This window comes from Quercus robur, chromosome 9 (genome assembly GCF_932294415.1).
Source record: "Quercus robur chromosome 9, dhQueRobu3.1, whole genome shotgun sequence".
Taxonomy (NCBI): Eukaryota; Viridiplantae; Streptophyta; class Magnoliopsida; order Fagales; family Fagaceae; genus Quercus; species Quercus robur.
The window spans coordinates 50,370,507-50,397,773 of record NC_065542.1 but is presented as its reverse complement, the minus strand read 5'-3'; the positions used below and the strand labels follow the sequence as shown (position 1 = coordinate 50,397,773).

Here is a 27,267-nt window from a genome sequence, read left to right as displayed (position 1 = left end):
CAAAGTCATCCTCTCACTCTCAGTTCTTACCCTTCACCAATCCAACCGCTGATGTTTACCCTTCACCGATCGTCGTCGTCGATATATGCCTCTCTATCGTCAATCTCTGCCTCTTTGTCGTTGATTTGTGCTCTTCGTCCGCAACGACCCAGCTCGTCTTCGCCTCCATCTCTCAGATTCAATCTTTCTATTTAATCTCTTAGGTTCGGTTATCTGTGGATTTGTGGATCTGTTCTTTGGGTTTTTGTTCTTTGGATTTGTGGATCTGTTCTTTGGGTTTGTCGATCTTCTCTTTGGGTTTGTAGATCTGTTGATTTTGTTCTTCAGGAATCAAACCACTGAAGTTTGATTTTTGTTCTGTTGATTTTTGTTGATTTTGGCTCTTCAGTGTTTGTTACAATTTATTTTGGTCGAAATCAACTCCGACCTCCGCCCACCCGAGTCCGATCCGACTTGACCGGTGGCTTTTCGCGGTCGGCGGCGGGTCTGGAAATTCTCCACTCGATCTGATCGGGTCGGTTGCGGGTTGGGCACAAACCCGACCCGGACCAACCCGTGGACAACCCTAGTTGCTGTAAGAAATTAGTTGCTAACATGCACTTTGCAAAGGAAAGTCTTAAATAAATAAATAAATATATATATACACATATATAATTTCTATCGTACCAAAATGAAAATAGTATAATTTTTCTAAAAAATTCAAAAGGTAAGTTTGTGAAAATATTCATTTTTTAATAAAAATTACTAAGGGCAAATTACAACTTACCTATATATGATTTGGCCGAAATTTTAGTTGCTTACTTGTGGTTTGAAATTTGACACTGTACCCATCTAAGGTTAGTTCAGCTAAATTTCTGTAAACCACCTTTGTTAAAAACAAGATTAGATATGTAATTTTGCTCCACTCTTATGTCTCTTTCCTTCAAAACACAAAAAACATAAAAATACGAGATTGGATAAGATAAAAAAAAAAAAAAAAAAAAAAAAAAAAAAAAAAAATCTAGCGAAACACTTGCATCATGAGATTTCAAACCACATGTAGGCAACTTAAATTTCGGTTAAACCTAAGGTGGGTAAAGTTGTAATTTGCCCAATTATTTATAACAATTTGAATATCATTAAAAAGTATATAAAATTTGGAAATTATTCTCTAAGTTTTAAACAAACTTTCTCAAACCCAATTTTTCCCACCCTACAATACACAACATCAAAAAAGCGTATCCTCAAAATTAATAAAACTCAACAAAATTACAATTAAAAAAAAAAAAAAAAAATCAAACTCACATTAAAATCAAACTCCAACTCCCGAATATGTAAAATATGTGATGTGATGGAGCTAAATATCCAATGCATAATCAAATTCAAGATTTTTAATAAGGCTTTGAAGTCACGCAATAGAAAGAGGTGGTTGATCTCAAGTAAAAGTGTTGGTTGTAGTCAAGGCATCCCCCCTCCTCCCTCAAAGCAAAATTCTGGTTCTGCCACTAACAGGGTCAATACCTTGATTTTATTAACATGGCACACAATCCACCCAATCTACTTTGATTGGAATTAATAGGCTTAGTTCATCATCAATAGGCCTAAAACCGTCATACATGAAACTTTATATTTAAAGATTTAGAAAGATTGTATATTTTTCCTCAAGTTTTTAAATCTAAAATACGTTATACAACACCATTTTATCCTTTATGACAAAACCAAGATCACCAAAAGGAAAAGTTGCAGTAAGAAAAGCACCACAAAAACGTATTACACTGAGTAGACAATAAACACAGCTTCTCACCAAAAAAAAAAAAAAAAAACATTATCTAGTATGATAAATTATCAAATACCCCTCCCAAACTCTTGAAATAAAATGGAAACACTAGTAATGGAAGCACCATATGCATGGGTTTATTTATAAGGGAAAATTCTTACCCATTTATTTTTGACGTCTCCTCCACTTCACCCTTCCTGCTGGATGGCCAATTGCAAAAGAATTTATAAACCAAACACTACTCTTCCTTTTGATTATAATTTGTCCAACGGACACTCCAACTATAAATCCACATCCATATCCCATCACAACTACCTTCCAGTCAAACTCAAATGGAAACTCTGAGCCTTGTTTTGCTTCAAAATTAGAAGTTGGGTTGGTGGGTGCTCTGAATTGTCACATCTTTTGGACAATGGGCTTCCACACAATTCTACATTTCCATCAAATGAATTGTTTTGAAATGTGAGAAATTGTTTTCCTTGTGGTATAGGTCCTGTAAAATTATTATGAGCCACATTCAAGAAAGTAAGGAAGGTGAGCTCCACTAGTTGTGGAGGAATCTCTCCAACTAGCATATTTTGAGAAAGATCCAATGATTCTAGGTTTGTTAAGGTTGCCAAAGACGACGAGATAAAACTAGTAAGAATATTGTTGGAAAGGTTAAGCATGTGAAGAGCTTTTAGATTCCTCCAAATTTTTGGAATTTCTCTTTCAAACTTGTTGCCCAATAGATCGATGGCCACAAAGAAATCTTGGATTCTCGAATATTCTGTCTTTATGCCTTTGTTTGTCAATGTCATTGAGTATGCATATGACGGCATTAACCAATCATTGCTTGGATATTTTTGCATCTGAATATTTGCTTGCATATACATTAAGTGACCTATGTCAAAGCTTTGCATGGATTTCCAAATTTGGAAGTATTCATATGGCAACTTACCTCTAATATTATTGTTTGAGACATCAATTACTTGTAATTTTGGGAATCTTGGAATTGTTTCCAGTTTTCCAATAAAACCATATAATCCATTTGATTGCAAAATGAGAACCTTTAGCTCTAGAAGAATGCCCAACCAAGAGGGGAAAATATCAATTATATGATTGTTTCCAATATCAAGAAATACCAGCATTGTACAATTAGCCAATGACCTTGGTAAAGGCCCCTCAAAACGATTTTGACTCAATTGGATCATCCCCAATTTGCATCATTCCATGAATATTTGAGGAATGCTGCCGTGAAAGTTGTTGTTTTGGAGATTAAGACCGGAAAGGTTTCTCAAGTCTCCTAAACAATGGGGAAGGAAGCCACTTAAGTTGTTGTGTGAAACATCAAGATAAGAAAGAGAACTTAGTTCACAAATCATTTGAGAGATGTCTCCAGTAAGCATGTTGTTAGAGATAGAATAATAAATGATGGATGGAGCTGGAATTGGAAGTGCCCCTAAAAGATTGTTGTTTGGAAGGTACAAAATTTGTAGACTACGCCAAGGTAAAGCATTTGGGGTTTGATCAAAACTTGTTAGTGAGTTTCCTAACATGGTTAAAACCAAGAGAGTATCTATACTCAAGTTAAGAGATCCATTTTGGTATTTGGCCATGAATTTTGTTTTGAGAAAGTTCCAAAGCTTCCAACTGATCTTGGTTTCAAAAGAACTTTGGGAAGTCACTTAAGTTACAAGAACCTAGTCCTAATACCTTAAATTTTTGAAAGGTAGAATCGGTACTAGGATCAATAATCAATGAAAGATTGTTATAAGATAAATCGAGGTGGGAGAGGTTATTGAGCTTTCGAAACAAGTCAAATTCTATTGTGCCACTCAAGTTATTTGAATACAAATCTAAAATTTGAAGATTCAAAATGCTGGAAATAGATGTTGGAATTGGACCAAACAATTTATTTTTTGGCAGCCACAGAGTATTTAGTTGGGTGAGGTTTGTTAGCCACGATGGGATAGGACCGGTTAATTCATTCCAACCAAGTGATAATGATGTAAGTTTAGTCAGGTTTCCAATAGAAAATGGGCTATCACCATATAAACTGATATTTCCTAGAAGTAACATGGTGAGTTTGGTTTGCTTACCAACCCAAGAGAGAGTCCCACGGTTGAAATTGTTATTTGAAAGGTCTAGATACGTGAGCTTCGTAAGGTTAGCAAATGACAATGGTATTGGTCCAGAGAAATTGCAACTATCAACATCCAAGTAATATAAGGACTGGAGGTTACCCATTGAATCTGGTAGCTTTCCAGAGAAACTTGCGCCCGCAAGTCTCAAATTTTCAAAGGGGCTACTTCTATTAAATTCTGGTACATGACCAGTGAGTTTTGGATTGAAGCGCACACTGAGAGACTTGAGATTTGGTAGCTGAAAAATTCCGGTAGGAAACTCTCCATGCAAACCACAATCTCTTAAGAAAAATAGTTGTTAAAGAAGATAAGTTTGCCAAGATACTGGGAACAGTAGACGATATGTCCACCTCACTCAAAACTAGTTCTTCCAAGTTTGTTAACTTCTCAGCTATACTTTTGAGACCAGACTTGTGGAGCTTCAATGGATTTGAATAGAGAATCAGGGAAACCAACTTAGAGAGTTGCAAAATTTCTGCTGGGATTTCACTTGAAAATCCAAAATAAGTGAGGTTAAGGTAAGTAAGCTTTGAAGCCGCCTTACTCCAAAGGGGATTTCAGAGTGATTGAAGTTGTTGTTGGAGAGATTAGGGGGTGTTTGATAGAGTAGTTTGAGAATTGTTGTTTGGAGTTTTTTAAAATACGTGTGAGTGAAAAAGTGGGTGGAAATGTGAGTAATGTTGTTTAAAATGTGAAAATGTGAGTTTAGACTTACTCACCAAACAACTAAACAGACCCTTAGCTTTTGAAAGCGAACAAGCTGAAAGAGGCTGCTACTGGAGTTGATAGAACCACAGAGAGCACTGTTACTGAGGTCAATGCTGGTCACATGACCCGTGATTTCATCACATTGAATACCATCCCACGTGCAGCAATCACTACTTTGTGCCATCCAAGACGAAATCTTTGAATAAGCGGAAGTGGATTGATTGATGATAAGGCTTTCTTTGAATTGCAACAAGGCAAAGCTCTCTTCATCATGACATACCGGCTGCAATGAAGAAAAAGAGGCAGCAGAAACAAGAGAAAGCAGTGACAATAGAAAGAGAAACTGCATGAACATCACGAAAGAAAGTGATAAGCCCATAATGTTCTATTGGAGTTTGTATTGCTGTAACGTATGCTGGAGTAGCAAATAAATAGAGAAGAGAATAGGGATTTTCTAAACCAATCTCTACGTCACCCGCACACACCATTCATTTCTTATCCAATTATTCCATTCAGTCCTCCCTAACATTTTCCATAAGAAATTGCCATCCATACTAAACGATAAATGTATCATTCTCAACTATGAAAGTCTTGGCCGGTTAGACTACAGTCACTTTTCCGCGTGAGAATTTGGCTTAGTAAGATAGAAACAAAGACAGACCGGTGAGGAGAAAATCTGGCATCTATCTATGTAATGAAGAAATTGGAATTGTATTTTTGTTTCATAAGTTTGGTGTTAATGTAACGATGTGGTCCCATATGGCATTTGCCACAGTGCAAGTGTGAATAATGTAAGTAGATCCCATGACATGTGGAGTAGTCTCGAAATGTCAAGAAATCACGACTTCTAGCAGTAGTCATCTCCGCATGTCATGGGATCAGTCGAAGTCATCCCCGCATGTTATGGGATCTTACCAATTAACGAGTTTTTTGCTAAGATAACGAAACAGATCAAATCCATGATCCAAATTCGAGCTTGCTTGGTGGTCATCACTCATCAGTATAACATTTTAGTCCAAGAACCCCAAAAAAAAGGGAAAACAGAAATTAGCTGTGTCACTTTTTTCAACTCTCCGCGACTCAACGTTGGTGTCTTTCTGTGACCCACCAATCATTCCTGATGCTCTCTCCATGTGGATTGTAACAGGGGCACATTCAAGCTGGCATTCTTAAGTCTTTCCAAAGCTCTGAACATAAAAGGGTCATTTGGTATGTGTGTTTAAACAACCGTTTTTAGTTTTTTTTGGAAGTAAGCGTGGGTAAAAAAATGTGTAGAAATATATATAATGTTATTTAAAAATTAAAAACATGTGTTTAAATACATGTACCAAACAGGCCCAAAGTGGTAGGAAACCCTGCTAGCTTGCAAGATCCAGATGTGCTCTAAATCTTATGTATTAGCTTGGGGCACAGATTATTGCACTCAGCGTGTGTAACACACTATATATGTAACAGATTTTGCCCTTCAAATTAAGGTGTTCCGCATGCATGGCTCTAATAACCAAAGTCATCTATCATCTATGGCTGAGATTTTTTTAGCTAGGAGCTAGTCTGTCAAAGATTTTATGAGTGTAATATCTAAGTTTTATTAAACTTAGCATGTGCTAGTTGGTTGCCACATGGCTAAGAATACAATACGTACGGTTAATTGTAACAGATATTTTTCAATTAAATAAAATATGCTATTTTTATCCCAAAAAAGTATATTCATCGTTGTGGTTCCTATTTTCAAACTTTTTTTCTTTTTGGATAATTTCATAAAACAATTGAGAATAAAATTTGAACTATAAATATCTTCATTTAAACAAAAGTAAGAAGTACTAGTTAAGATACAAGACTTTTTTGCATTTTAAACTTAAAATAATTATATAAAGCCTCCATTCAAATTACATTAGGAAGTCTTTTGCTTTTGCTTGATCGGAATTTTGTACACAAAGCAAGGGCAGTACCATAAGAGGGAATTTCTTTTAATCAACCGAGTCCCTCGCTCTACTGACTTGCTTTACTAACAGCAGCACCTAATCGCAACAATAAATCTCTTATGCCTCTATTCCACCACTAATCTTTTTTTCTCATCAGTCTCTTCATACTTTCACTCTTTTAAAATATGATTTTTTGCTATAGATTTAAATTTTAAACAATCAGAAAAATATAAAAATAAATTTGAATTTTAGCTATTTTAATAGCAATAAGGCTATGAGGCAATATACAACTTTCTAAGTATATTGTTATACTTTAACACTTTTATATATATTTTCTTGAATAATTAAATTACATGTTTAAAATTTATGTATCTATGTTAATCCCTTGAAATGATTGTTATTCTTATTTTAAGAAATAATAATAACATGAAAAAAGCGTTACGGGCAACTAAGTAAATTAACCTAGATACGAAATATGAATTATAGTTTATAATTTCTTTACATTTTGTATGACTATCACATTATAATATAATTTTTTTTTATTTTTTTATAAATGTTGATTAATATTATTAATTTTCTTTCTAATCTTTATCCCTCTTACAAAAATCCTAACACTGCCATTGATGAGGGGTTTCTAGTCATGTCCTCGTCCTGTTCTTTCTTCAAGGCGGGAGTAGAGTAGATTGGGGTTGGAGCAAGTTAGGGGTATTTTGTCATCTCTAATAAGATGGTTTCAACAAATCAATAATAATGAGATATGTGCAAGAGAAAAGTGAGGGCAAGTCATGCGAGTTCTATAAAAGAGAGTGAGAAAATAAGTGTTTTGAAATATGATAATATTATTTATATAAATAATAAAATTACAAAAATAGGATATGTATAAAAATTAAATTATATATAAATATATATATATATATATATATATATAAATTAAAGCCAAAAATATATTGTTGATGTTTAAAGCTTGCACAACGAGCATTTCTGGTTTTTGAAGTTTTAAGTAAAACGTTATTAATCACTGGAGTTTAATTAATGAGTGGGGTCTATCATCTTCCATTACTTTCCTTGTTTATGTGGTTAATGGAGCAAGGACATGACATTTTATAACGTGAGACATGAAAATTTTTTATTATTAAAAAATTACAAATCATCTTGAAAATTAATAGCTAACATGTTAACATATTATTATTTTATGTTGTGAGGGGTCCGAGGCCCGATGAGGATTGGATTAAAGACTAGATTGCCTAACCTACATCCGAGGTGATAAATTGAAAGTTAAAAAACGTGTACAAAACACCTTTGAACGTTTAGACCCCCAAATTACAACTTAACCAATACAAGCAATATGTCAAACAACTAGTGTGCGGAAACTTAACACATGCTATAATACGAAATTGGTTAAAGACTATCTAAGCCATAACAAAATAAAACCACAGCAGATAATAAAAAGGCAAAGATAGAGAGGAAGGAAGATGTATACACAAAGACAACACGCGATGTGTTATCGAAGAGGAAACCGAAGTCCTCGGCGAAAAACCTCTCCGCCGCCCTCCAAGCGGTAAACAATCCACTAGAAAATACAGTTGGGATACAAGGACAGCAATAGACCCTCCAAGCCTAATCTACCCAGTGCACCTAAGCCCTCCAAGCTTCTTGCTCCAACGAGGTTGCGCCGAACCTTTTTCTTTTCTAGCTTCCCGGATTCCGCTACTAGACCGTAGCATCAACCAATGAAGATTGGTTCCTTCCTAACTGCTTCCCAGAAATCCAAACAACTGTCTCACAGTGATGATGATGGTGAGAACCAGGTTTGGTATAATGCCTCTCAAGGATTTGACAATGGAGAGGAAGAGAGTAGAGGAATTTGAAGAGACTCTAAGGTATAGATTGTGGGTGAAACAATCTTGTTTTTCTTTAGGGTTTCTCTCTCAAAATTCTCTCTGGAAGCTCTCTTTCAATCGTGGGTAAAAGGGGTATTTATACTGGAGTGGGAGAGGAATGTGAAACGTCAGGTTTTACAAAACAGGGGTGGCTCGCAGCTTGACCTCGCGGCTTGACTAAGTTGCGAGATCCAGTCGCGAGTTAACCGTATGGCCAGTTGTCCTGTTTTGTCCTGTAGTGCTCCAGCTAGCATGACTGTTCATCTTCCAGCATGCTTGGCACGTGTGCTGCTTCTGGCGGCTTGCAGCCGCGAGTCACCCGCGAGTCCCAGCCGCGAATCTCTGTTTTCTTGCACACTCTTGAGCAATCTTCACTCTATCTCACTCACTACCCTTACAACAAACCCACCTAAATACAGGGTTACTAAATGCTGAATTACAAGCAAATTTGGCATGGAATAAAGCCAATTAGATGGTTGAATAAATTCAACCTTACATAAATGCACTCCAAGGATTTCACCCATCCGATTATGGAAGTGTATTCAAAGTAATGGGCCTCTTGTAATGTTCTATGATGAGGAGAGGGGGTAGTGGCGGATCAAGGAAAAGAAGAGGAAGTTTCCCGGAAGGAACAATTTCCTCCTTCGCATTGAATGCTCTACACTAACCTTATCAACTGCATTAATGAGGAAGTGACCTCTGAACAGTAACTATACAGTTCAAGGGAGATGATTTCATACCATACCAGCCGATACTGCCGAAATTTACCGTTCCGGTAGCTAGTTCAGTAGCGAAACACTTTGATTTCATACCAGTTTAAATTCTGGCCATACCGAAGTTGTTTCAGCCGTACTAGGATAAATACCGGATTTCGGCCAATTAGTGGATACCGGGCCGGTACTAACCAGTGACCAAAAACACCTCCTTATGACAGTCGACCTTCCTCTGTCTCATCATGATCATCCTACGTTCTGACTTTTGATATGCAGTGAACGATGGCACCAGAGCTTTGTTGAGATTTTGAGAAGAGTCTGAAAGCTTGCAAAAGAGAGAGAGAGAGAGAGTTTTCTGAGATCTATAATCCGTAGGAAGGATGGAGGGAGGCGTGAAACCCAAATAACTGAAATAAGTTTAATGTGTGAGAATGGAACAGCTAGAAAAGTATGTTGAAACTTGGGAACACATGAAAAAAAGTGAAAGACTGGTTGGTTTATTTTTGGTTTTATCACCTGATTAAGTTTTCAAAAGTTAAATTGTTAATGCTTTAAAATTCTTTAATGGAGTTTTTACCAAACCATTTAATGCTTTCACCAAAATCCCACGTCCCCATCTAAAATTTAATGTTCTCATTAAATTTTTTCCTTATTTTATTATTATTATTTTTTTTTTGGAAGAGTATTTTTTTATTATTATTAAAAGTAAAAATCCGTAACAAATTATATGGACTTTTACCAAAGAATTAAATAATATATATTACATGAAAATAATATATATATATATATATATATATATATATTTGAATTCATCAATATATAAATATAATTTTTAAATTGCGATAATCCTGAAACGGTACATCGGTATCAACCTGTATCGAAATATTTCGTTCCACTAGCCAAACCGAAACGACCACTAGTACGAAATTGACTCCCTTGGTACAGCTACTAGCCCCATTCTACCACTTTCAACAGAGTGTTGATGGGACAAGTATCCTTAGGAACGCTTGGAGGCATACAGGTGAAAGGTTAGGATGCAAATAAGAGGGATATAAAAGGAGGGGGCTCCCAAAAAAAGGGGATGGACATTTTGGGTGAGAAAATAGAGAAAAGAGAAAATGAACAGTGCTTTATTTGGTGTATAATTCGAACTTCATATATAAGAATTAATCCTTAGACCTTCCCGAGGAGAACTCTTTTCCTCATTATCAACTTATGTTATGCCTTTCTATTATCCTAGGCTCTTTGGTCTCTAAGTTAAACTAAGAGGAGAATTGCACTTTAATTATTTGCCCACTCTCTAAAGAAATTTTATTGTTGGGCTTGATTTGAAGGACAAGGCATCACCGTTCTTAGTGGACTTGGGCCTTTATTTTCAAAGCACCTACATATGTAATTTAAAGTATCATAATATGCTTGCACATGGCAATCTAAAAAATGAGAATCAATCAATTTTTCTTTTAAATTATTTGACAATATTTAGGAATTAATATTCTACTATACAATATCTAGTTATAAATTCTTTTTTTGGGGGGGGGGGGGGGGTAGACTTTTCAAAAATCCTCTCCCTTTTGGTATTTTTGGTAAAAAAAAATAAAATAAAATAAAACATAAATTTCAATAATGGCCCTTCCTAGATTTTTGCTAAAAAGATGTGTAATGCATTTTTTATTTGTTCTAATTAATCTTATGCCATACATAATTCATTAAATAAAATTGTATTTAAAGTATATCATACGTAATTTAATTATATTTTTATTTTTATTAAATTGACTTGTATGTTTTTAGACATATAAAAACTTACTCTCTCTCTCTCTCTTTTGCAAAGATGTAAAAACTTATTTGATGTAAATATTTTGTTTAGGTAAGAAAATATCATATATTAAATTAAAATTATAAATATTCCATATATAAGTAATAGATAAATATTATATATGTGTGTCTTTTGATTAATTTTTTATTATTAATATAAAAAATGTAATAGATAATTCATAATTTAAATGGAAATATCAAAAATAAATAAAAAATTCATAAAAAAAATTACAAGATAATAAAATGATACAACATAAAGATAACAATGGTCATTAGGGTAATAATGTTCTAAGTAATATAGCAATTATGGATTATATAAAAAGATTTTTTATTTTTTTTTCCAAAATGCATCCATTGCTTATATAATTGCTCGCAATGCTTATTACGGTTGTTTTTGTGGAAATAAATTGTTAAAAATTAAAATTAATAAATTCTATTTAAAATTGATAATGTTATAAGCTTATATAATTGCTTGCAATACTTATTACGCTTGTTTTTATAGAAAGAAATTGTTAAAAATTAAAATTGATAAATTATATTTAAAATTGATAATGTTATAAGAAGATCAAGTTGATTAACTAGTATTATTTTTTTCCCTTTTAGAATCATGATAAAAGAGATTAATAAAATAAGGACAAAGTTTGGGTACAAACTTGGTTGTAACTAATGGCTACAATTCCATTCAATATCTTTTCAATGGATGTGAATTTTGAAAAATTCATCATTGGATAATATTTTCTTATTATATCTTTAATGCTTGCAAAATTTCTAGAAAATCAAAGATCAATAACTATATTATCAATCAAATATTTAAAATTTCAAGTTTTTGTAGTTTAAAATTATGCTTAGACAATAAATTTATGGATTTAATAGTAAATAACATCTGATTGACACAAATTTGACATGTGTGTAAAAAATATAAAAAGAATGACAAAGTTTAACTATAAAATTGATTGTAGTCTAAGAATACAACCTTACTCAATATTGGAGGTGAATTTAGAAAAATTCACCATTAGATTACATCTTCTTCCTATATCTTCTATACTTACAAGACTTCGAGAAAATTAAAGATCAATAATTATGTCATCAACAAATGATTTAACTTGCAAGTTTTTGTAGTTTAAAATTATGCATAAAAATAATGGTGATCAATAGGTGTATTTCGTCCATAGTGATCGTCCAGTGTCAACAATGTCTAGTATACCCTTTGGAAAAGTAAAGTGCATGTCATGAACATTCAACAAAGACCCACTAGTCGTCCATAAAAGATTCAATCGTCCAAATAGAGCACAGTCGTCCATACCATGTGGAGTCATCATACCAAGAATCCGCAGTGGTGTCACTCAAAACTTTTAAATTAACTATCGTGAGAGATACATAAATTGAGCCACTTGACATAAATACAATTTATATTTAAACTCTCTCATGCCTCTTGGTGATAGACATCCTTTCATGAATATATATGCCTTATCTAAAAGACATGATTGTTCAATAATACTAACTAACTAACATAACATTCATTAGGGTAAGTCACATATTTGGTTCCAAACCTTTACACTATATGTCAATTTGGTCCCTGATATTTTAAATATGTCAATTTGGTTCATAATCTTTTAAATGCTTTAATTTGATCCTTAACCTTTTGGTATTGTGTCAAAATAGCCACTACCGTTAAGTGATAGATGAAAAATGATGACGAGGCTAAAGAAAAAAAATTATTTTTATGCCATATAAATTGCCATGTGGATTGCCATATGGCCTAAATTAAAAAACTGAAGTGACACATTAGCTATTACAATTTAGGTTTTATTATTTCATTTTAGATTTTAGAAGTAAAAACTTAAAAAAAACATTATAATTAAAAAAAGGAACAAAATTACCCAATTTGCATCTCCAAAACCAAAACCCTAAACCCTTGTTTGGGAGGAAGGAATAGAATGGAATGAAAAGAAATGAAAATAATAATTTTAGAATATTATTCCATTCCCTTGTTTGGGAGTTTTAATGGAGGGAATGAAAAATCAATTCCATTGTTTAAAAGTTTAAGTGAGAGGGAATGGAATAAGTAGGAGGGAGCATTCATTCCTCTATATTCTCTTAAAACCTCAAATTTTCATTCCTCCCAATTTCGGGAGGAATGTGAGGAAATGAAATTAGATTTAATGAATTTTTTACTCAAACTCCCAAAATATCCCTATATTCAACCATTTATTTTAAAATAGGAGTCTAATAATAATATTGTCATAAAATGATTCCATTCCATTTCCTCTATGTTACTCCCAAACAAGATTACTTACATTCCATTCATTTTATCAAGGTTACTTAATTTCATTCCATTCCATTCCTTTCCCTTACTTAAAGACATTCCATTCAATTCCATTTCTTTCTATTCCTTTATAATCATTCCATTCTATTCATTTCCTTTATGAACTCCCAAATGAAGCACCACAAGGAATCATCAATTCATCACCTACATAGCACCTCATGAAGGAATCATCAATCATCACTCCAAATACCTAAATCCAAAGCATGTAAACAATCACATTACGCCATGTACCAAAATGTAATAATTCCAAAAACATAAGCAAAGAGGTAAAAAAAAAAAAAAAAATTGGACTATCCTTTGTCTCCTTCATCACCTCTACAAACTTCAAAATTGGCCCAAACTCATCTTCTTCTTAATCATCCCCATTGTCATCACCACCTCCTCCACCACTGTGAAATCTCCCATTTACGCTTCCACCAAGCACATCCCCCATCTCCATTCCCACAAATATCAGCTTTTACTTAAACTCTCTTTCCAAAATCCTAATATCCTTCCCTACAACATTACCACTATTCAGGGATAGACTTAGGATTTCAAGTTAGGGAGGGCGAAGTATAAGAAGAAAAAAATAAATCCAAATAGGTATCCATATGGTACTAACAAACTATCAACCAAGATCAATACACAAAATTATTGTTTCTTAATACATTAAGATGCAATCATTTACCAACAAAGACCAAAAAAAAAAAAAAAAACAAAATAATATTGTTTCTTAAGAGCATCAACTGTTGCCAAAAAAAAAAATATATATTTTCATAAACTAAAACTTACTTTTGCTACTTTAATATAGCATTTGAAATGTCTCGAATAGTAGTGTTTTTGGTATTTGGTGTTATAAATACTAAATATTTACCATTTAGAACACCTAATGCTAGTACTCTAATATTAGGTTGACTAGGCTTTTTTATTTTAAAATTTTGTTTTTGTTAAGTTTTTTAGTTGGTTAGTTGCTAGTTGGGCTAAGCTAATTAAAAGAGAGGGAGTCTAAGTTTTTGGAAGAGCTAGGCACAACTCTAGAAATAAAAATATACATATAATCATTAAAAAAATTCCTTTTTTTTTTTTCTTTGGGCTAGAGGGCCCAAATATTTTTTTCCCTTTTTTTTCTTTGTGCCGGGGGGGGGGGGGGGGGGGGGGGGGGCCGGGCCCCTTTGGCCCCCCTGTGGGTTTGTCCCTACCACTATCACTATTACCTCCTTCTTTTGAAACCATAACAAAGGCTACATTGGACTGTGATTTACAAATGTTATTCCCAAATAAGATTACTTATATTTCATTCATTTTATTTAGGTTACTTAATTCCATTTCATTCCATTCTTTTTCATTCCTTTCTCTTACTTAAATACATTCCATTCCATTCCATTCCATTTCTTTCCATTCCCTTATGATCATTCCGTTCCATTTCTTTATGAACTCCCAAACGAAGCACCTCAAGGAATCATCAATTCATCACCCACATAGCACCTCACAAAGGAATCATCAATCATCACTCCAAATATCTAAATCGAAGGCATGTAAACAATCGCATTATGCCATCAACCAAAATGTAATAAATCCAAAAACACAAGCAGTGGGTAAAAAAAAAAAAAAAAAAATGAACTATCTTCTGTCTCCTTCATCACCTCTTCAAACTTCAAAATTGGCCCAAACTCATCTTCTTCTTTATCATCCCCATTGTCATCACCACCATCTCCACAACCTCCACCACTGTGAAATCTCCCATTTATGCTTCCACCAAGCACATCCCCATCACCATTCCCATCAATATCAGCTTTTACTTTAAACTCTCTTTCCAAAATCCTAATATCCTTCCCTACAACATTACCTCTATCTAGGGACGGACTTAGGATTTCAAACTAGGGAGGCTGAAGTATAAGAAGAAAAAAAAATCCAAATAAGTATCCATTTAGTACTAACAAACTATCAACCATTTAGCCTAAAAATAACATAATACGCTATCATACACTACATCACATTATTCCATGGCAAAACCAAGATCTCCCAAAGAAAAGGGTGGGAGAAGAAAAATGAAAAGAAAATATTAATTGATTTGGTGTAGGCAAACATGTCCATCAAATACCGTAATATTATTAACAACCCCTCCCAAACCCTTAAAAGTAAAAGCAAAGGAAAATAAAGAAATAAAGACAACATATGCATGGATTTAATTATTTACTATGGAAACATATATATTGCCTTTCGATGTCCGCTCTAATTCACCCTTCTTCATGGTGGATGGCCAATTGCAAAAGTCTTCATAAACCAATCATTTTTCTTCTTGGTAATTATTTTCCCACCAAAAACTCCAAATATAAATCCACATTCGTACCCCATCGCAACTACTTTCCAGTCAAACTCAAATAGAGACACCGCATCTTGATTTTCTACAAATATTGAAGGTTGAGGTGGTGGGTCCTTCAAATTGGCATATGGTTTTGACAATGGGCTTCCACATAATCCTACATTTCCATTGAATGAACTGTTTTCAAATGTGAGAAATTGTTTCCCTTGTGGTATAGTTCCCGTAAGATGATTGTGAGATAGATTAAAAAAAGCAAGGAATGTAAGCTCTACCAATTGTGGAGGAATCTCTCCAACAGGCATATTTTGAGAAAGGTCAAGTGATTCTAGGTTTTTTAAGTTTACCAATGACGATGGAATAGAACCAGTAAGAACATTATTGGAAAGGTTGAGCATACGAAGTGCCTTTAAATTTCTTATAATTTTTGGAATTTCACCTTCAAACCTGTTGCCTGAGAGACCAATGGCCACAAACTAATCTTGGATTTTCCAATATTTTGTCTTTATGCCTTTGTTTGTCGATGTCATTTGGTAAGTGTAGGTGTATAACCATCCACAACTTGGCATATGGATTTTTACTCTTGCTTGCATATATGTTAAGCCACTTGCATCATAACTTTGCATGCCTTTCCAAATTTGGAAGTATTCAAGTGGCAACTTACCAGTAATATAATTGTTGGAGAGGTCAATGACATGTAATTTTGGGAATGTAGAATTTGTTTCAGGTTTTCCAATAGCACCATGGAAGCCATTTGATCGCAAAATGAGAACGCCAAGCTCTGGAAGAATGCCCAACCAAGAGGGAAAAATATCACTTATATGATTATTTCCAATATCAAGAATTTCCAGCATGGTACAATTAACCAATGACCTTGGTAAAACCCCTTGAAAATAATTTTGATTCAAATTGATCATACTCAATTGGCATCCTTCTATGAACATTTGAGGAATGTGGCCATGAAAGTTGTTGTGTCGTAGATTAAGAATTGAAAGGTTACTCAAGTTGCCTAAACATTGGGGAAGGTAACCACTTAGGTTGTTGTATGACAAATCAAGATAAGAAAGAAAACTCAGATTACAAATCATTTGAGTGATTTCTCCGCTCAACATGTTGCTATGGACTTTATAATAGACAGTGGATGGTGGTGGAATTGGGAGTGGCTCTTGAAGCTTGTTATTTGAAAGGTACAAAATTAGTAGGCTGGTCCAAGGGAGAGAATTTGGGGCTTGATCAAAGCCTGTAAGGAAGTTTTCAGGCATATCTAAAAACACGAGTGTTTTTACTCAAGTTTGAGATCCATTTCGGTATTTGGCCATGAATTTTGTTCCAGGAAAGTAGTAAAACTTGCAATTGATCTTGGTTTCGGAGAATCTCTGGGAATTCACTTAAGTGACAAGAAGTCAATCCTAATACCTTAAATTTTTGAAGAGTAGAAATGTTAGTACTAGGATCAATAAGCAATGAAAGATTGTTATCGGATAGTTGGAGGTAAAAGAGACTACTAAGTTCTCGAAACAAGCCAAATTCCACTGTACCACTCAAGCGATTTAAACACAGATCTAGAATTTGAAGATTCGTAAACAGACGTTGGAATTGGACCATGCAATTTATTTTTTTGAAGCCACAGTACAATAAGTTGTGTGAGGTTTGCTAAGAGCATCCACACCAGCTCTTTTATAAATGTGTAAAATACACATTTTGACAACTTTTACACATTTTGCACCAAAAAACCTTCTCCATCAGTCCATCTAAAATCTTGTAAAATCGTCTATAATTTTCCATGAGCTACAGCCATGAGCTACAGTACCCGTGTAAATTTACACGGGTACTGTAGCATGTGTATATAATTTTTTAGTAGTTTTTTCTCTCTCCTCTGCCTAACTCTCACTTCCCCCTCACTTCCGCACAACACAGCTCTCACTTTCTCTCATCTAATCCATTTTTCTTCCTCTAGCTTCCACCGATCGCCATTGCCGCCGATGAGAACGAGGTCGAGCAAGCCGAGTCGCCGGACGAGTCCGTCGCCTACAACACGAACGGAGTTCTCCGACGGGTCTGTCGCCTAGAATCTCGTGGGTTTTGATCCATTTTTGGTTGAGCTTGAAGCCGACGGCCGTCGCAAGGAGGTGACAGTGCTGCGAGGTACTTTGGTTGAGGCCGACGGCCTTCGCGAGGAGGTGGGTTTTGATCCATTTTTTCTAGTTTTTTGGTTGATTGAGGGTGTGGGTTGGTGGGTTTTGATCTTGATTGGCTTGGCTTTTCTGGTGGCAGTGCTGCGAGGCACTTTGGTTGAGGCCGACGGCCGTCGCGAGGAGGTGGGTTTTGATTCATTTTTTCTAGTTTTTTGGTTGATTGTGGGTGTGGGTTGGTGGGTTTTGATCTTGATTGGCTTGGCTTTTCTGGTTCATTGGTGGGTTTTGATGATCTTGCCGCCGATTGGGGGGTGATGATTTGGCTGAGTAGTGATGATGGTGGTGACGGTGGCTGGGTGGTGATGATGGTGGTGATGGTAGCTGTTGGTCTGTGTGAGATAGAGAGAGAGGGGTAGTGAGGGAGTGAAAAATAAAAAATTGTAAAATAATGAATATTTTATTGAATAAACGTGTAGAATAGATAAACTGATGTAGGTGTTTTGTAAAAGTGGACGTGTAAAATAGAAAAAGTAGGTTTTTCCATGTAAAATAGATGGAAAATATAACGACCTGATGAGGATGCTCTAACCAAGATGGGATAGGACCAGTTAATTCATTTGAAGAAAGACTCAAAAGTTTTAAGGTAGGTTAGGTTTCCAAGAGAGAATGGGATGTCACCATATAAATTGGTCTCATATAAGTTCAAAAAGGTGAGTTTGGTTTGCTTACCAACCCAAGAAAGAGTCCCTTCTGTTGAAATTGGTATTTGAAAGGTCTAGAAAAGTGATCTCCGTCAGGTTACCAAATGAGAATGGCATTGGTCTAGAGAAATTACATCCTCCAACATCGAAGGAATGTAAGGATTTGAGGTTACCGATTGAATCTGGTAGCATGCCAGAGAAACCTGTACCCGCTAGCCTTAAATCTTCAAGGGGGATATTTCTGTTAAATTCAGGCACATTAGATTACTCTGTAGTCATCTTTGAAAAAAACTAATAATAAAAAGAGTTCCTATCAACCTTCGAAAAGTATTATGTATATAACCACGTTTTGAAGATTGGCCTTCGGTAGCAATTATGAGCAACATAAACAGCTCCTTCTATTTTTGAAACGACACTCAGACAATCTCACAATCACATTGATGGCATGCCAAGGATTATGCAGTAAAATTATGCGGAATTATGCAGAAAACTTTCCACAAAAATTGAAACACCAAAAACAATTTGCTTTGATTCTAAAACCCAATCCATGTTATACAAATGAAGTACGATCTAATATCAATTGTGGGAAGTGGATATCAATCTAAATGATGTAGTATACAATGGTAAAATAAAATAGTTTTTCTGGCTGCCAAGAATTATGCAGTAAAATAATGTAGAATTATGCAGAAATCTTACCGCAAAAATTGAAACACCAAAAATAATTTGCTTTGATTCTAAAACTACACATTAATAAGGACAATCTGGTCAATTCAAGAAATGGAGTCTTACATGTTGAAATACGTTGGAAGGTGATTTGAGACGTGTCACCAACACTTTATACTTCATTACTTCAGAGTCTTACATTCTTCCAATAAGCCATAACACATTAAAAAAATGAGACTTGAGATATTTCCAAATAAACCAAGGTAAAATAAAATAGTTTTTTTGGCTATAAAATTATAGTACTATTGAAACGACATTCAGGCAATCTCACAAACACATCAATGGCATGCCAAGGATGCTCGTCTAATATAAACACAAACACAAACAAAAGAAAAAAAAAGGGTCTCATATTAATATAAACAAAGCATAAAAGTTTTGCACCCCAAAAAAAGAATTGAGATGTAGAGATACGTCAACCAAAGCAAACAAACTTCTGTCAATATTTATACATCATGTGGAAATGAATAATGGAAGGAAGGAAATCAAAGAGGTAGCCGTTACTGCGAAATGGTAGATCAAGAAGGTGGGTAGCTTTCAAACTCTCTGTTTTCTCACGCAAGAAGGCTTCAACCTTTTTTTTCCCCCTCCCTTTAAGCTTCCCTCCACGTTACAATTTTTAAACTCTCTGTCTCCTCACGTTTCTATTTGGTCACGCAAAACCCTGAAGGCTTCCACATTTTTTTTTCTTTTCCTTTAAGCTGAACTAAAAAGGCTTTGGGTTGGGCTTGATAGTGGAACTAAATAAATAAGAGGTGAGTTGGATTAATTATACAAATTTATTATAAAGTGATAGTGGAAGTAAATAAATAAGTAGTGGCTGCATTTATAGGGCTGGGATTTATAGGAATGAAAATTGTAAAAACCATTTTAAAATTGAAGGAAAAATTATTATTTAAAAAAAAATGATGTAGCAGCTGATGTGGCGCAACATGAGAGCAACAACATTAAATGTTACGCTTCAGCTTTTAGTAATATATAGATTTATACCTACCCTATAGGCCTATAGGAAACTTACCTCCCATATGTATCAATTGGGTTTTTCAATTGAAATCCCAACATTTTTCACCGGAATCAAAATGAATTATCTAGACTTTTATCTTTATACAACAAAATGCATTAATAAGATTAGGACAAAATTTAGCTACAAACATGTTTGTAGCTAATAGCAACAACTCCCACTAAAAAAACTAATATGGCTATATACTTTGGAAATGTAACCATTGGATTGCATGTTTTTTGTGTTCTTAACACTCATGCCAAAATTCATGTCAATTGGATGTTATTACTATTCAATCTATAAACTTGTTTTTTTATGCAAGATTTTAAACTACAAAAACTTGAAATTTAAACATTTTATTAATGACCTAGTTAATGATCTTAGATTTTCTAGAAATTTTGTAAATACAGAGGATATAAGAAGAAAACGTAATCTAATGATAAATTTGTCAAAATTTACATCAAATAAAAATATATTGACCATAAGTTTATATTTTCCTCTTCCATGTCACAAGACAAGTTTAGGTGGTCTCCAAATAGCAAAGTACATTCACAGTTAAATCAGTTTACTTGCTAGATTAAGAGTACAATTTACAAAATCTGTTTTCTTGCTAGATCAGAATGGAAGAAATCATGAAGATGAAAGCTAAATGAGAGATTAAATGTAACACCCCGACCCAATTTTATAGTTAAACTATGTGTTTGAATGATTAATTATTATTTTAAGCCACCTTCTTAACAAGTCTCTAAGAGGGAGGCTTCATACGTATATACACTTAAATTATTTTTTAGAATGACATATACACTTAGATTAGCTTATAGTAAAATTTATATCTTGTATAAAAAAAAAAAAAAAAAGTTTTGAGTGACTCACTAATTATTATGATAATCTCAATAATATTAGTAAAAATTAAAATTTATTTTATGTAAAATTTTGAATTAATCTGTGTATCGTATGGGAAAACTAAGAAAATCACTCACTATTTTGTTATTATTACTCATTGTGAAACTTTACTATTTTGGTAATTTTTATGTTTCGGGGTATTTCGGTCATTTTTTTGGTTTAGAGAGTATTTTGGTCATTTTTGAGTTTTGGGGGGGCTATTTTGGTAATTTTTTAGGTTTTGGGGATATTTTGAACATTTTAGAGGTTTTGGGGGGTCTTTTGCTAATTTTAGAGATTTTGGAGGTATTTTGATCATTTTAGTGGTTTTTTTTAGCATATTTGGTGATTTTAGAGATATCGGGGGTATTATGGTCATTTTTGAGGTTTTATGGGTATTTTCTCTTTTTAGAGATTTTGGGGATATTTTGGTAATTTTTGAGGTTTCATGGGTAATTTTGGAAGTGTAGGGGTATTTGGGTCATTTTAGGTATTTAAGGGTATTTTGGTAATTTTGGAGGTCAAGAGGGTATTTAAGTAATTTTAGAGGTATCTGGGTCATATTAGGTTAAATGGGTGGGTTATTAATTAAATAGGTTGAGTTGGTAATGGATAATTAATTTATATATAAACATGTCATAAATGGATAAATGCGTAATTACACATCCAACCCATTTATGACTCAACCTACCCATTTGCCACCCTTAATGTAATTAAGGAATAGGAAATGTATTTTTTTTCTTAAGTTTGATGTGGTAAAATAAAAGGAAAATTATTAAATACTTCGAGAGTACTATAAATGCGTACTCTTTCCCCTCACATAAATTGTAAGTTCAACCATAAATTTAATTAGTGAGACCCACAATTATGTGAAAGGAAAAAATACGCATTTATGATACTTTGAGAGTACCCAATAATGACCCAAAATAAAAAGATTGGAAATAATAATGAAGAAAGATCACAAACGTTTGTAACAAAGGTGGCGTAATAGTAGAAACTAGAAAGGCTTTAAGACTCATCACAATTGAGAATTCGTAAATTCAATTAATGATAAATTCAATAATAGTCCAAGTAGTCACACATCATAACACATGCAAGGTTTAAGTTGTGTAGGGGCACTGACCATAATTATAAGCTCTTTTTGGGTAAATTATGTCTTTGTACTCTAAATAGGTTGTATGTTAATTAATTTGGTCCCTAATAAATGGAATGTACTCATCCTTATAATCCATATTATTATGAGCAGCTCATTTTCAGCTAAAATCATAATTTTAATGACTAAAATTAACACATTTGAAAAGGAAATTACCAATTAGATATTGAATAAAAGTAGAGTCATGTTAATAGATGCTCTTAGGACAATAGTTAATAAACTATATTAGGAAAGTTTTTAATAACACTTTCATGGAAAATTAACAATTGGTTAACAATTCATTTTAAGAAAATTTTAATACCATTTTTATGGGAAATGAAAAAAAGCTATCAAAATATTAAATTTTTTTTTTTCATTTTCTCATAAAAATTTTCCTTTAACGCTCTGTTTGTTTCATTGGAAAACCTTCTGTAAAGATAGTTTTCTACAATTTCCAGTATTTGGCAGCACATAAAAAAAAAACCTGGTCAATAAAAAACTATCTTTGGTCAATAGAAAACTCTAATAAAAATAAGGCTTATTTTCTATAAGTTGTTTTCCAAAATTTTTTTTTGGAAAACAATCTCTCTTTCACGCGTTGTATATCCTATAAATATTATCTTCATCTATACCCGTAGGAAACATAATTTTTTGGCGCATTCTCTCTCTCATGGTAAGTTTTCTCACTTTTTCTCTTTTCCCTTTACTTTTTCTCTCTTCACACCCTCACTGTCACTAACTTTGGCTTCTTCTCTTCCTATAGATCTCTCTCTCTGTCTCTCTTCTCTCTTTTCTCCATGTTTCTCTTCCCCTCTGTAACGCAATTCTCTGATTAGATTTTTTTTCCCCCTTCACTAATCGATCAATAGCTCCGACTTGCAAAGGAGAACAAATTTGCAGTGGTAATTATTTCATTCCTCTCTACCAAAATCTCAATTCTTTGCTTTGAATTTCAAGCTCGATTTTCCTTTTTTTCTAAGAAATTGTCGGTTTGATGGATTCCAAGCAAAAGTTACTTCTTTTTCATACATAAAATACAAAAAAAAAAATAAATAAATAAAAAGAAGAAGAAGAAGAAAGAAATAATGAAGTAAAAGATGAAAATTTTAAACATAATACCTATATTGCTCTAAATTGCTTTTACATGAGACAATCTTTACCGTGGACTAATAATATTGTTATATAATGAATGATAATTGTTTAGGAGAATTGTATTTGTTGGCAAATACTTTTTTTGTTGACAGATACTATGCAGTGATGATATATTATACAGTACATTATGTAAATACATAATTTAGAATAATATTGAAGACTTGTGGTTGACCATAGTAGACAATTAGTATACCAACAAAAAGAGTAGACAATTAAAAATTATTATTATTTATACTTATTGAAAATGTATTCCGTTGTCAAAATTATATATATATATATATATATATATATATATATATATATATATATATATAGACAAATAGTTTATATATGTGTGTGTGTACGTACGTTACTGTCTATATATATGAGCAAGATAAGTGGTAAAGATCATGAAAATTTGACAACTAATTAATTTTGATTGTATCTATTAGCAAAATTTTAGTATGAAAATCAAATTCATTCTTGGTTTTTTATTTATAATGATTACATTAGTTAGTTTACATAATATACATGTTTTAAATTATAAAAAAAATATTTTTAAAAAAATTGCATACCAAACACTAGAAAACATTCTCAAACTCATTTTCAAGATCGTTACCAAACACTAGAAAATGAGACAATTTTCTAGAAAATACTCTTTGAAAAATGAGCAATTTTTCAGAAAACGTTAATGTTGAAACAAACAGAGCATAAATGAATTGTCAATTAATATTCTAAGCGCATTCGTTAACATTTTCCAAGTAATATTTAGAATCATGCTAACCAGTAGTTATTAAAATAAATTATTGATAGTAAAAAGTGAGGAAAGTGTTGTTCTCGAAACTGTTTAATATGGTGATTTGGCAAAAATGGGTAATTACCCATAAAAATCTAACTATTCAGTTAGTTGGCCCGGTTTGTAAAGAATTTGGGATTTTAGCAACTCGAGCCTTAAAGGCTCGATTTTGGGCTCTAAATCGAGTTTTTAAGGCTCGATTTTCATGGGTCGTTCGGATCTGATCTGGCAAATTTTCCAGGTGGCGTTTGAATGGAAATCGAGTCTCCGAGACTCGATTTACATATAAAAAAAAAACAAAAACCACTACAACTTGTTTATTAGAGAAGAAAGAAAAAAAAAAAAGAAAAAAAAAAAAAACCAGAGAAGAATGGGTTCATCAGAGAAGAAAGAAAAAAAAAAAAACCCAGAAACAGTCGGCGACCTGGTCGCGCGTGGCCTGGGTCGGGTCGCCGGCCTGGATCTGTCGCACGCGGCCTGGATCTGTCGCGGCCTGGGTCGGCTTGAGCTGATCTCCATTCCTTCTTCTTCTTCTTCTTCTCTTTTTTTTTTTTTTTTTTTTTTTTCTTTCTTTCTGCGTTTTTTCCGCTGATTCTGCATTTGGGGTTGCATTTTGGGTTATTAATATTTTATTTTTGGGTTGGAAATCGAGTCTCAGAGACTCAATTTCCATTCAGACGCCACCTGAAAAATTTGCCAGATCAGATGCGAACGACCCATAAAAATCGAGCCTTAAAAACTCGATTTAGAGCCCAAAATCGAACCTTTGAGGCTCGAGTTGCTAAAATCCCAAATTCTTTACAAACCGGGCCAACTAACTGAATAGTTAAATTTTTATGGATAATTACCCATTTTCGCCTGGTGATTTAAGCAACATTTTTCAATTTCTAAGCCATATTACATATATTTTTTCACACCCTTTTAATTACCCATATTTGCAAAATATATAGAAAATGTTACCGTCCCTCAGCTAAAATGATAGATTGTGCCAGAGTCATTCATTTATGAGTCTTACGACAACATGAAAAAGAAAGTTGTGATATTTATAGCTATCTTAATTCTCCAACTACAACATTTAATGCCTCAACTGATCACATTTATTTCCACAGACAGTATGTCACTGTGGCAGCTAAAATGGTAAGACTTGTCAGACTCATTCATTTATGAGTCTTATGACAACATGAAAAGAAAGGTTGTGACATTACATTTAATGCCTCAACTGCTTACATTTATTTCCACAGATAAACGTCCCTGCGGCTGTTAAAAAGATGGACTGTGTGGATTACAAACCACATCCCACACCAACCATTAACCAAGTCTCAAGCAAGAGAGACACACACAATGTATGATGTGAGTCACACAAATGTCTTCCTATGCGAACTCGGATGATCGATCGAGGCTGCACGTGTCATCTATTTATCGTTATGTAGGATCACGTACACGTGTTCCTACTCTTACCTCTCTCTCTCTGTGTCGGTGTAGTTTTACCGATTCTGATTGATAATAATATTTAAACAATTAAAATTATTATTTAAATATTATAATATGTATTTTCACGAAACTTAAATAATGTTATTAAAACTCTTTTACTAAATAGATATATATTAGTGTGCTCTGAAGTTAGAATCTTAAACAAGACAAAGGATTTAAAAAAAAAAAAAAATACATAAGACAAAGCCTCACTTACCCTTACCAAAAAAAGAGATGATTATAGTCGATATGGTCAACTTTGATATGTCATATGGATTCTATGGAGTGAATTTCAATTTACAACATAAGCAAACAAATCTTTTTATTTGAAATTTTGGGATAGGTTCTAAATCTCTCAAGATACTTGTAGCATTAAGGGTACAATGACAACCCATAATGTTTTATTGGAATTTGATGCTAATTTTGCGACAAAATTGAAGGAGAGAGTCATACACGAGAGTTTCAAGAAAAAAAAAATGGTGGGGTTTTGAGAAGACAGGGTGTTGGCATTTCTCAACAAAAAGTATTTCAATTTTCATTAATAGAGCAGGTATTGTAGTGAGAATTGTAACTATTGACTACAATTAATTTTGTAGTCAAATTTTATCATTTTCTTACAAAGTCAAATTTGGCCTTTAAATTTAGAAGTTACCCAAATAATCCAGTCAATGCCTTAAGCAAAAGTCTGGTTTTTATAATAATTTCATTTTCACTTAGTCAAAAAACATTATAGAAAGTTATCTCACTTTTCATTTTCCTTGGTGGTGGCATTGCCTTCAAAATTGTTAGAATATTAATTAAGCCCATTAAATTCATTGATTAAATTACTTTATCATTTAATCAATATTACCACTAGCATGGCCTTAATTTTATTCTTCATAACAAAAATTGTAGGCTATCAAGCAAGTGAATCTCTCTCTCTCTTTCTCTCAATAATAATTTAATATATTAATGGAATAAATTCTAGTTTTCTGAAGAGAACATGCAAATTTACCGCTCATTCGTACTTAATCATTATCAAGAGAAGAGTAAGGCTAATGATTAGTTGTGCCTAGGCACTGATAGCCTTCTTCACAATGATTCAAACGTTGCTCTTGTTTTTTGACCTTTTGAATTTATCTTTATCTTATTCGTTGGTGTTGGTGTTGGTGTTGGTGTTGGTGTTGGTGTTGGTGAGATATTAATTGTTTTTTAGTGTAATGACACATAGGTCTAGGTGGGATATTTGAATTGGGGGAAGTAAATGCACATGAAATGTGTGCTAGTAAAACTAATAAACAATAATTTAATTAATCAATAATTAATTGGAGAAAACAACAAATAAATAATAAATAATAATTTAATTAATCAATACATTATAAAAGAAAAAAAAATTAATAAAACAACTAGACAACAATAATTAATAATTTTATTAATATTTCAAATGAACTTATAATGTTTATTGTTTATTCTTTTGCTACCTTGTGAAAAATTCCTGGGAACTTATAGAAACACCCTGCGAAAAATTCCTGGATCCGACACTGCATATTTAGATGAAATCCAGTACATTGAATTGCCTTAGCAAATTTTAATTGATGAAAATAAGCCTGTAGGGTACTCGACTTAAATTAAAGTTGTCAAAGAAGACCAAAGTTTTTGTCAAGAGCCTTTCCCTGATTAATACTATCGACACATAAAAAATGTACAATTTTTTGTCACAACTTGCCACATGACAAGTTGTGATTGATAAATGTATGATTGTGAGACATGTGGAGACAC

General features: G+C 33.3%; 1 protein-coding gene across 1 annotated transcript; it reads right to left on the bottom strand.

The window, feature by feature from the left end:
- Positions 1-2,067: 2,067 nt before the first annotated feature.
- Positions 2,068-16,816, bottom strand: LOC126701161 (receptor like protein 22-like). The gene is made up of 2 exons (XM_050399283.1): positions 16,207-16,816; positions 2,068-2,696 (listed from the first exon to the last, which is right to left on the bottom strand). The coding sequence occupies exons 1-2, from the start codon at positions 16,802-16,804 to the stop codon at positions 2,068-2,070; spliced, it is 1,227 nt and encodes a 408-aa protein (XP_050255240.1). The 5' UTR covers positions 16,805-16,816.
- Between the last annotated feature and the right edge of the window lie 10,451 nt (positions 16,817-27,267).